This window comes from Lytechinus variegatus, chromosome 7, assembly GCF_018143015.1.
Source record: "Lytechinus variegatus isolate NC3 chromosome 7, Lvar_3.0, whole genome shotgun sequence".
Taxonomy (NCBI): Eukaryota; Metazoa; Echinodermata; class Echinoidea; order Temnopleuroida; family Toxopneustidae; genus Lytechinus; species Lytechinus variegatus.
In genome coordinates, this window is record NC_054746.1 from 5,255,365 (window position 1) to 5,267,641 (window position 12,277).

General features: G+C 34.8%; 1 protein-coding gene across 1 annotated transcript; it reads right to left on the reverse strand.

Moving 5' to 3' along the window:
- Positions 1-496: 496 nt before the first annotated feature.
- Positions 497-9,631, reverse strand: LOC121418272 (enhancer of rudimentary homolog). Its single transcript, XM_041612050.1, has 4 exons — positions 9,326-9,631; positions 6,396-6,483; positions 5,158-5,278; positions 497-3,149 (listed from the first exon to the last, which is right to left on the reverse strand). Exons 1-4 carry the CDS (start codon positions 9,326-9,328, stop codon positions 3,056-3,058), a joined length of 306 nt encoding a protein of 101 aa, XP_041467984.1. The 5' UTR covers positions 9,329-9,631; the 3' UTR covers positions 497-3,055.
- Between the last annotated feature and the right edge of the window lie 2,646 nt (positions 9,632-12,277).

The window sequence follows — 12,277 nt, forward strand, 5'->3', positions numbered from 1 at the left end:
CTGGCCATCCATAGTTGCGACTGATCGGATCAATTGCAACTCTTTGTACAAAAGGGCCCAGGAGTGGTCGATCTGTATCACACCTAATTAAGTCATTGTAAATGGAAGTGTATACATGTAATTATCTGTGTAGTGCAGCCTCGGGAAATGGTGTATCAAATTACAATTTGAGTTTATACATATCTGAGGTACATATGAAAAAATAACACTTTTAGATTATGTTGTTTATCATATTTTTTTAATGAAATAGTTGTTTCAATAAAAAAAAGGAAAAAATTAACATTTTCATTGTTTTTACACCATGTACTCAAGATGAAAATTCACATACATATACAAGAACCGTTTTAAAACATACATCTTTAAGAAGATGTCAAACTTTAAAAACTTTTTCTGACGCTCAGAGAATTGTGACTGTAAAATAAGAACACAAGAGGGCGCACATCCACATTGGAGAGAAGCCCACATGAACAGGACCCTCTTCCTGGCTTTTGAAATGAGCAAATAGATATCTTTATACATGAAGCATAATATCCCCAAAGTATGTACAGTGCTCTGTTAATACACAGATGTACCAGTGTGATAAATCAAACAAATTTGGAGCAAAGGACTATTAACTTAGAAACAAAAAACACATAACGATTGATGAATGGGCTGATGACACAAAAGTGGTCTTGAAGAAAAAAAAATCTTGATCAAGTAGTACTGTCATTAAAGTTTGCTTGACCAATCTATACGTCCTGGTCATGTATTCTGATTTGAAAAAAAAACTAAAATAAGGAGATACAATTTTTTTGTGTTTTTTTTTTACAGCAAAGCAGTAAAACTTTCTGGAGACTTGTTTTTATGAAATAATTTTTTTCTTCTTCATAGATTATGCACCTATTGCTAATTGTAAATATATCTTCAGTTACTACTAAATATAAAAACGCACTTTACTAATATGATCTTTCACCAAATGACACATAAAACTACTTGAAAAATAGTCCGATATGGCTTTTACATATATATCTGAAAATGGAACTACTTAACAAGTCAAAACTAACTTTTTTAACAAGATCATGATTCTTCTCAGAATTTGCATGGTGAAATACACCTAATTCAAAGATGCAGACTCTAAAGAAAGGTTCTCATTTATGGGGGGGGAGGGCGTTTGTAGAACTTACAATGTCCCATGTGTATCAAATCACCAATAAGTGAATAGCTTCATGCATTATTTCATGATGATCCACAGCATTTATATTGCGCCACATTTCTGTTAAAAACATTCATACCACATTTGGAAATTAAGCGCAACGCTTGGTCACACTTAATATCTGTGAAACACCCTCCTGAATATCGCCAAACTCTACATTTCCTTCAAAAATTGAATGTAAAGGGCCATCTGCAACAGCCAGAGTTTTCAAATAATTGCGCTATTTCGGATATGGCAAATCATCCCGATTTGAACAAGCTTGAGATTATTTGTAATGGAGATGCAATTGCGATAGTTTGCTGAATTAATCTCGAGATTGCAATCCCAAGTCAACTTTGGATTATTTGCAAAATGATGCCATTTTCGAATTATCTCACTACTTCGCAGTTACAGACGCACTCGAGATTTGACTCAGGATTATTCATTCCCGGCGTCAGACCATAATGCATCAATGCCAGACTCGAGCACAAATTGCTCTTCTTGCGCTGGTGGAGATGGGGTTTCTTGAATCTCGAGAATAATCTCGAAGAGGGCTGATTAGGCTAAAATCTTGAGATTGAGCAAACTCGGGCTGGTGAAGCACCGCCTTAAATGAAAGATTTCAAAAGTATATTTCAGCTAAATATATTGATCACATTTGAGTGTCGGATAGGTAATCAGAGGTACAGATTAAAACCCAATACAGTAAAAGCTCCCATAAAGCCTGTGTAATATCTCATGAAAATGTTGAATGAGATATAAATGGCAAAGGGTATAATGGTAAGTCAGAAATTGCATTTACATACTTTGATTAGATTTCAGTGACGATCAAGCTTCTAGGCGATCTGATGAAATCATAATACTTATTCTTCAAAAACCTATTTTACAAGATCTTATTCCATGATGAGTTTGATGACTGATAAGCTTCAAAATCTAAAGGTTTTTATCTCCAGCAGACAAAGATTAAGGAGGCTTCCTTTCCTTTAGAAAACTTTGAATGAAAATGATGCAACAGATAACAAAATGACTAAATTTTAGATTGGAATAAATTTACTGTCTTTCTCCAGCAACCACAAATTAAGGAGGCGTCCTTTCCTTAATTGATGCAACAGAATATAATCAAACACACAAAAACTAAACCATCCATATATCCATCAACTATGAATGAAAAAATGTCAGCTGTATACCACCAAAGTTTCTTACTTTTAACAAACAAAACTACAAACATACACTTATATTTGCAGTATACGTAAAACAAAAAAATAAAAATCTCTTCCTAAAAGAGTTGGTACATTGTTATTCACTGGTCATATCTGATATTTTGTTCTCCCAAAATAAAAGGCGTATGCAAGAATCTGAGTAAAATGATACTTGCTAAATAAGTTAACAACTGACTAAGACAAGATTCCAAATAACTCTTCAATCACCTTGACACACAATGATAAAGTGATGTATTGTAAAGTCAAGAATTTTACGACTGCTAGGTCTAGTTCTACTTTATTTTCATGTTTTCCCACTTTAATCAGATTTCTGGGGGGTTTTCACACATTTTCTGCAAAGCAGGGACCCAACAAAAAAAAGAAAAGGGGTTATTTGTATTTTTTTAATCAATCCATCATTCCCTCATCCCACCCCCTCAAAAAAAATGTTAAGCAACAGCGGATGTTACATATCATATCTCACCTCAATTGTGCTTGTAATTGTAACAAAAATAATACAAGTAACACACAACACTGTGAAAACATAGCAACTCCATGATCAAAGCCTTTCAGTCAAATACAGCACAATACGATCTCAATCAAAGTTCCATCATCTTTTTTTTCATCATAAGTTGTAATCGAATGTTCAAAGTTTGGATGAGAAAATCTTGGATCCGCGTAGTCATCACTTAGCAGCTTGCTTCCTGAGCGTAAGATATATCTTCTCCTTGATCCAGTCTTTGTTCACTGGAACATACATGTTTGCAGTCGGTTGGAAGCTGAGATGAAATACAAACAAATGATGTATTCAATTATTATTGTCATATAAAAAATGGTGTCAGGTTAAAAGGCTGAATAAAGATAGACAGGGTTTATAAGAGGCATGAATTTTTGTTTTAATAAAAATAGCAAACATCCTAGCACAAAAGTTGAATACCGTATGTCTTTCAATTAGCATTTAATAACCAATATCGCGCTTTGGAGTGCCATAAGTAGGATACTCTTTGAAAACCACCAATATCAAATCTACATTATAGGGGTACTCCAGGCTGAAAATAATTATCAATATTATCTAAATAAATAAAGTAAAATTCAATGAGCAAAATGCTCAAAATTTTCATCAGAATCTGATTTTAAAAAATAAGTTATTGAATTCTTAAGTTTAGCAATATTTTGTAAGAGTTATCTGCATGTTGTTATGAATATTCATTTGGTGGGCTCATGATGTCACATTTCCACTATCCTTTTTCTTATGTTATTCCAAGAAATCATAATTATTTAATTTTTTTTTCATGCATGTGTCTCCCTTAGAATCAATAGGTTGCAGCAATGAATATCTAATGAGTTTAAATCAGTTATCAATGCAATCTTTTTTAGCTCTTGGAGGAAAAAAAATGACTAAACATAATTCAATTTAATAAAATACAAAAGAACAAGTTGGGATGTAACATAATCAGTTTGCTCATTGAATATTCATGAAGACATGCATAGAACTGTTTCACCGAAATAATGTGAATCTTCAAAATTCAATAATTTTGTTATTCATTGTCAGGTTTTGATAAATATTTCAGTATTTAGTTTGATTTCTTCCTATACTGTTATTGAACAATCATATTATTTTCAGCCTGTAGAACCCTCTTAATTTTTGGACAGTCTACAAGTAATGATACACTAGTCTTTCTGATGAGAGAAAGGATATTGGGGGATGGAAATGAATGTAATTTCCTTGCAACACCCCAAATGTCTTTGAAAGTGTGATGATTTTTAATTTGTTCTTCTAGTAATGGAAGACTGCTTAGCTACTTTGTATGTAAAATATTTAATTCCAGGGCTCGAATTAAGAATTTAAAGGGACAAGGCCTTTTTTAAAAGGGCACTTAAGGGAAAGGGCAGGCAGTTTTCACTTTATGGGACATCCAAGGCCACCAAAAAAAGGGCATCAATAATAAATGCACTTTTCAGTGGGGCACATGCACTGGATTACCGCAGGGCACCAAGGCCACAGCAAAAAAGGGCAGTTATTTTGGCCTTAAGTCTACAAATATTTGAAAGGGCATCAAGGCCATTTCTGAGGGCATCTAAGGCCATGGCCTTGGATGGCCTTGGATTAATTCGAGCCCTGTAATTCTTAACATGCATTAAAATTCATAAGAAATATACAACAGTGACATGAACTTTACATCACCAATGTTGTGGATATGAACATTTTGTGAAATTCAGTAAAATTTATGTCATAACCTTATTATTTCACATTTAATTTCAATGAAATTTTTAGTGTAATGTTTATTTTATTTTTCTCTAGTTTATTTAATCAATTGATAATTTTATGGCATTCTGAATAGCTTTTTGAAATTTTCATAATTCAGAATCAATCATGTTAAAGTCAATGTATGTCTTTTTTTCAAAACTGAAGGTTGACAGTATTTGCATCATTTTTATGTGATGACGTCAATAACTAAACGAATCATCAAATCCTGTGACATTTGCATGTCAGTGGATTTCTTGTTAGTGGATAAAATATTGTGGTGCAAACTTAAAAAAATTACCTATTTACGCACAGAGATTGAGGTTTTTGAAGTTCATAATTTCAATCACTATTGAGAATCATGCAAATAAACACAGAGAAATAAAAGGAGGAATGCTTTCCATCTCAAGACGTAAATTGCATTCAAACATGTATTGAAGTGGTTGATATATTGAACCCTGAATCTTTGAAAGTGATTTACTCTTTTGTTTCAAGCATTCAAATGTTACTTCGTGAAACAGGCACTAGTTTAGTCAACTTACACCAGGCAGCTTAGGTCTGTCAGGTTATCAATGAAATCAAAGAGTTCACTGATATCATATGTGATGGATGGGCTATTAGGATGCAATCTCTTCAGGTGTTCTTCAAAGATCCGACAAATTCCTGAATTGAAGATAAATACCAGTTGTGGTAAAAATATCAAAATAAGTTTGAGCAGAACCCCATGAAATTACCTCCAAAGTGTTTGTATGTACATGTATAAATGCAAAATATGTGCCAAATAGCTCTGGAAGAAAATGTGTAATTGCTTAGAAATTAGCAAAATAAGCACATTTTTGAAGCAATATTAACATATGTCCCACAAATTCTTTTCTGTGTTAGTGATCATCAGAATTATCGATTTTGAGCAAAGATTTTACGTTTTTACAAAGATAAGATTACATTAATGTACCAGATGTAAGTCAATGATGATATTGTGACCATTAACCTTGATTTAAAAAGACTTTCCTCACGAAATAATTGTTTGCTGCAACTACTTTCTGTCACCTTCAAAGTCAATAAAAAAAAAATGAAATTCCAGTTGAGGTAACGAACATAAAAAGAATTCAGAACACAGCAATTTTCTTACTGGTCAATCGCAGTCAAGATTTCCATGGTATTTACAAGAGTTGCAATGTTACCATCGTTACGTCTTTATGAATTGGCTCGGCATGAGATACTATGCTATAAATATCATGCAAAATCATTCTGTAATAAGAATAGTAATCGCTCAGTAATCATATTCAGCACAGCATTTTACTATTATATTGAGATGGATCATATTCCAAGCTATTATCAATGCACAAGCCCATGTATGTATGCCTGTGTTTACCCATGTTTTCAGCATATTCATGAGCTAATTTTCATTTGTCAACTTTTAGTTCAGCTATTTGTCAAAACAATGATTATATATCAGTAAAGATATATAATTCGACCTCATAAGATGAAAATGTTTGTAAATTTAATTTTTTCTCTCAACAAGCTCAGATACATAAAAGAAACATATACCTGTATACAGATTCTAACCAAACAATTATATTCATTCTCTAAAACCCCAAGTACTTTTGGACAAAATGAATATTGCTAAAAAATTATTATATTGAGTCTTATCCCCAGATACTTGAGGAATTCATGTATAACAGACTGAAGTTGAATTTTGTAATAACTGACAATTGACAGGACTGGGATCATAATAAAAATCACTGCTTTTCTCTATCCAATTTATCAGACGCATACTCACCTTCCATGCATTCTCTCACAGAATTGTAATCCGTGTAAGTTCTTGTGTCTGCTATCTCTCCTGGCTGGATCAATAGTATTGTGTGAGACTGCAATGAAAGTAAGAAACCATATCCAAACATGAGACAATCATACAGATATTCTTCAGCATACTTAAAGGTATTGTTTAACTTTGTGAGCAGCCGATTTAAAAAATTCTCAAAGATGAAACATGTGTACAAGTGCATGTATTAATAAACCCTGAAAACAACCATTATTGAGAATGAAAAGCTAAAACTACAAGGCAAACCCTGATTTTGTAAATAGGAGTCTTATAGACACCTAAATAGTACACATAAGTGTATGAGATGAAATTAAGATGGTGTTTCCGGTCACTTTATATTTCACTTTTTAAAGCACTAAATAATCATTTTCTAACTCAATTTTTTCTGGGCTTCATTTTTGGAACATATCACAGACACAGGTGACAAGAGTGACCTTCTAGCTCAGATTTTTTAAAAGTCAAACCAATGTTAACCAATCACTTTAACTATATTTTCCAAAATGATTTGGAAAAAAAGAGGAAAAATTGGTCAAAAATCTTAGTTTGTATAAGCAGAAATAATTTGTGGTGGCACAGCATTTGCTCCTGTGACAATTGCTCTGAGCTTAATTTCATCTTAGATGTAAGGTTAGTGTTGCAATAGGGTTCAATTTAGGGTTTAGGGTAGGATAGTGTTAAACCCAGGGTTGAAGGTGGGTCAGTTGATTAGTGACTGGAATTCAGAGAGGAGAAATTTTCACCACAGCAAATGTCATGGAACCTATTTGTTGTTTAATCAAGCAATTATTTTTTTTTGGGGGGGGGGGTGGATAGAGCACGATTTCATTTTCAATTGCCAAAATTAATCAAGAGTAATAATCAATGGTGTACCGTAAGTTCTGATTGGAGTCAAGTAAGCAGTGGAATTTCACACGGAAGTATTTTCGGACCCATTTCATTTGACATCTTTATTAATGATTGGAAAATTCTGTGTTCATTTCTGCTGATACCAAAATCTGCTGTCAAACTAGTCCTGTAGCTCGGATTGCTGGTTTACTGGACTGAATCCTGCCGAGTTGACATTGTCCGGCCTGGAACATTACGGGTCAGATTTCACTTTGCATCCTTCGATGATAAGATTTGAGGTGTCATCTGTCACCACAATAAAAGTTTAATACGTGATTATGAATAATTATTACTATTATTATCATAATTATTTATAATCACGTATTCACTTTTAGTATCTATAAATTGTTCTTCAAAACGGCATTTTGTAACATCGCTAATTCTAGCTACGTCATAACGAAGCCGTTCAAGGATCAGACCTATTTTATTTGCTTGTTGACAAACGGATCGAGGGATCTACACGAGATTGGTCTGGTATTAAAGAAACCTTCAATTTTTTGCCTTTTCAGTTACCGATTTTTTGGAAACCTTCATACCCGTCAGGCATATGAAGGTGTAAAAATAAATAAAACCACCATTTACGTGATTTTTATATTAAAAGATGGATTTCCTAGGGAAATCCATCTTTGTTTTGGTGAGCCTCTAATACATATATGGCAGGCTGTTCATGGCTCCATGATGTAGAAGTATATGTCAAAATATTTTTTAAAAAATCATCATGGAGTCCTCAAGGCTAGTCCAGAACTGAACCTTATGTAAACTGATGTAAAAATATTGTAAAATATCATCATGGAGTCCTCAACTCAAGGCTGGCCGCTAGGCATGATCTAGGTACATGTATGTTGCAAAATTGCCCTCTAGATGCATTCTGAATGAGGCATTGAGTGTGCTGCTTATAATCTCAGGGTGACTGTGGGGGCATTGCTTTGTATTGTTTGCATGTGCAAGGAAATGTTATTCCCAATGTTTTTACGTAGTTAAATGTTTATGGCAGCTGTCTAGACTTGAAAAAAAAATCTCAATCAGTGATCTTGCAACTCTGTGTGCTACTGGAACTTTGGCCTTGCTTTCAACCTCTTGCTATTCATATTTACAGATATCATCCCACTCTAAAAGTATTCATTCCGATAGAACATTTCAACGACATTATAATGACATTTGAAAGAAATCTACTGGCGACTGCCGCTAAGTGTGTTTTTATGTCCGTTTCGGCGATGTCTGTAATTTTGGGGAGTGTTATTGGGCACTTTCATATGCCAATGTATGCGCGTTGTTTTTTTCTATTAGTATTAGTGCACCTTGGTCCCAATTAGGGTCACAACTTTTTTGTTTTTAAAAAAATATCGGAATACATAAGAATTGAAGAGGCGATTTGTGCAAATTTAAAACTACCATAAATTTTGTTACTGGGGCTATTGAAATGTATGAGGTATTAAATGCAAGGTCTTGATGAGCTATAAATGATGCTACAAAGCAAACACATTATACACATTATTTCTCAAAATTATTTTTTTGCAACATACCTACAATTCCCAGTTCAGTTTGCTTCACCCCCCCCCCCCCCCCCCCCCCCCCCCCCCATTTAATTGCAGTAACATTGTACAGAGAAAAATAAAACAAAAACAAGTGGGCATTATCGTGATATTGCCTGGGAACCACCGTTCACTTCATATGTACAGCAGCGCTTTATTCAGTCACACGCACGGAGTATTTCCACTTCCATTCACTTTGTACACAAGTGCGCATACATGTATAGTACAAATCGACGAGTGGTTCCCAAAACCACGATTTGGCAAACAAGTGATATTCACTAGCAATATCGGCATTATCGTGATATTGGGAACCACCGTTCACGTCATACAGCAACGCTTTATTCAGTCACACGCACGGTTCCCTATTTCCACCTCCATTCACTTTGTACACAAGTGCGCGAATACAAATCGACGAGTGGTTCCCAAAACCACGATTTGGCCAACAAGTGATATTTACTAGCAATATCATACCATAATTATTATTAGGAACCTTCTGTTTGATTCTGATTAAGAAGATCCAACTGGCGAGTTGAGCGCGCGAGGTCCAGGTGCTGTATTGCCGATGCTGTAGGCTCAGATCCGACTGTGATGGCCCGTGTCGGCGGGGGTGAGTCTAGCCTAGGACAGGGTACCGTCGAGTACCGCCAGTTAAGTAGCCGAAGCCTCGCTGGAGTCAAGACAGTTGAAAAGAACCCAAGATGCAGGATCTCAAGTCGCAGGTTTCGATTCAGGTTCCGAGCTCGTATACTGTAAAATTATTATTTCAGCAATAATACAAACAAAACTAGTCAAATCTGTCCCAGGATGAGGTGGCTCACATACCATACCGCACGCACATCAAAACAACGTGGATTCACGAGTCTAGAGGGCAGCAACACTAACGAAGAACGAAGCAACGAAGCTCTCTTGCTCTCTGCGCGGCAGGAGCGTGCATGATGAGATAAAACAAGAAAATAATAATACCCATAGGCGGATCCAGGGGGGGCCCGAGGGGCCCCCTATTGGCGGAGCAAAAAAAAGAAAAAAGGGGAAAAGAAAGGAAAAAAGAAAAAGAAGGGAAAAGAGAGGAGAAAAGAAGGAAGACAAGCATAAGAGGAGGAAGATGAGTGAATAAAATACGACGAGGGGAAGACTTTGAAAATAATTTTTAACAAAATCTTTCATGTTGGGATATGAATTTTTCGCTCGCGCTTCGCGCTCGCATTGCCTTTTAGGTGATATCTTGCTCAATATGGACCTTAAACTATCAAATTTTGAAGTCAATATACAAAACATATTTCAGCTGGGAAATTGAACTTTCATTATTCTGTTTTATTTACAAATTGATTTTTCAAAAGTGTAAAAATTTCTGTTTTAATGGTCTGAATATTAACAATTTCTGCTTGCGCTGCGCGCTCGCAAAATTTGATTTGTCAGGTACCTATTATTTTCCTGTATTTCATAAAGTTCTCAAAAATCACGCTCGCATTTTGATTAGTGAGTTATGTATATCTCAATATTAATTCTAAAACAAACTACTTAAAATCACCATTTGATGACAATTAATCATAAATTTCTGCTCGCGATTTGCGCTCGCATTGATAGATATTAAACTCATGCATCTTATGCATAATACAAAAGTGCTTTAAATGTCCAGTTTTCAGGCCATAATACTGATAGATTTCGCGCTGTCATACTTAGGAAGATATTCATCATATTCTTATGATGACATAATGTCCTTATAGAATATCCCGGTCCTATGTCATAAACTCAAAGTAACAATAATGACAAATATCAGCTCTGTTTTAACTGTGATCCTTTTTCACCTCACAATTTTTCCACAAAGTGCTTGAAATACAGAGCTTAAAGTGACCCCTTTTCAGATCAGAATGTCATATATTTTAAGCTCGCGCTTTGCGCTCGCTTTATTGATTTTCATTATAAAAAAAAGGTATTTAGAATACCCAAAGTCTAGGTCGAAATCTGAAGCACACGTTTATTCAGATACACAGCTTGTTCTCCATTTAAATAATTATCCAGTTTTAGATCACAATATAAAAAAATTGTCTGCTCGCGCTTTTTGCTCGCATTATTAATGTATGAAAATTTCCAATAACTTAACCTTTTCATGATTTACAAAACATGAATAGAGTGTCCAAAATTTTTCCGCTCGCGCTTCGCTCTTGCATCAGTGTTAAGTTTTTGTCTTATCCTTTCCACGATTACAAAAAGTGCTTAAAATTTCCATTATTCAGGTAGAAATGTCAAAAATTTTCAGCTCGCGCTTCGCGCTCGCAATATTTGAATGTTGAAATATGTAACGTCTTTCATGGCTAAGTTCAAGCAGTCCATAACAGGTACGTTTTCGATCAACTCAAAACGTATATAAAAATTTCTGCTTGCGCTCTGCGCTCGCATTAATAATGTAAGGAAGATCCCCACTTCCTCATCCTTTTCATGATTTACAAAACTTGAATAGAGTGTCTCGTTCAGTAGGTCTAAATCTCGAAATTTTTTGCTCACGCTTCGCGCTCGCACCAATCGTTTAATTATATACCTATTCTGTTAAGTTACAAAAAAGTGCTTAGAATTCCATTCCTTAGGTAAAAATGGCAAAAAATTTCAGCTCGCGCTTCGCGCTCGCATTATTTGATTGGCTAACTGCAAGCAAGTCCTTTACAGTATCTTTTCTATCAGTTCATTTCTGCTCGCGCTTCACGTTCGTAATAATTATTCACTTGCATACACATCTTTTTCAGGATAACAAACATTGCCCAGAATGTTCAAAACTTTAGGAAAAAGTACATAAGATTCCCCCCCAAAAAAATGGCTCGCGCTTCGCGCTCGCATTATATAAATAAGGATAATGGTATTATATATGTTTATTCATAAGAATAAAGCTAAGAAGTGATTATTAGGACTACCCATTTAAAGAATCCAAAAATCCCGGCAAATATCATATTCGAGTGGCCGATCGGGGAAAATATGGCTGAAAAAAAATTCCGGCCCCCCCCCCTATTGGCGAAGGCTGGATCCGCCCCTGATACCGGTAATAATAATAAAAAAATGAGGGGCACATTATGGCACGTGTGGCAAAAATTTCTAAATGAAAGATTTTGATTGATTGATTTGATTTGATTTATTTTTTTCTTCTGCATTCATAACATTGGTACAATACAATTTTCATTACTTAACAAACATAATACATCGGTAATTGATTTTGGTATCATTAAGAAAAAAAAAACAAAATAAAAAAAGTCATAAACAAATATGATCTTCTTGTCTTGTCTTTCCGTTAATGCCCACAATCATTATATTGATTATTATGGCATATGAACGTCAAGATTGACTTGACTTACCAGGACCGGCAGGTGCAATACACCGGGTGAACACCTTATATACTCTTTGACGAATAGTGTATTGGTTTTAATGTGCATAGGTTGT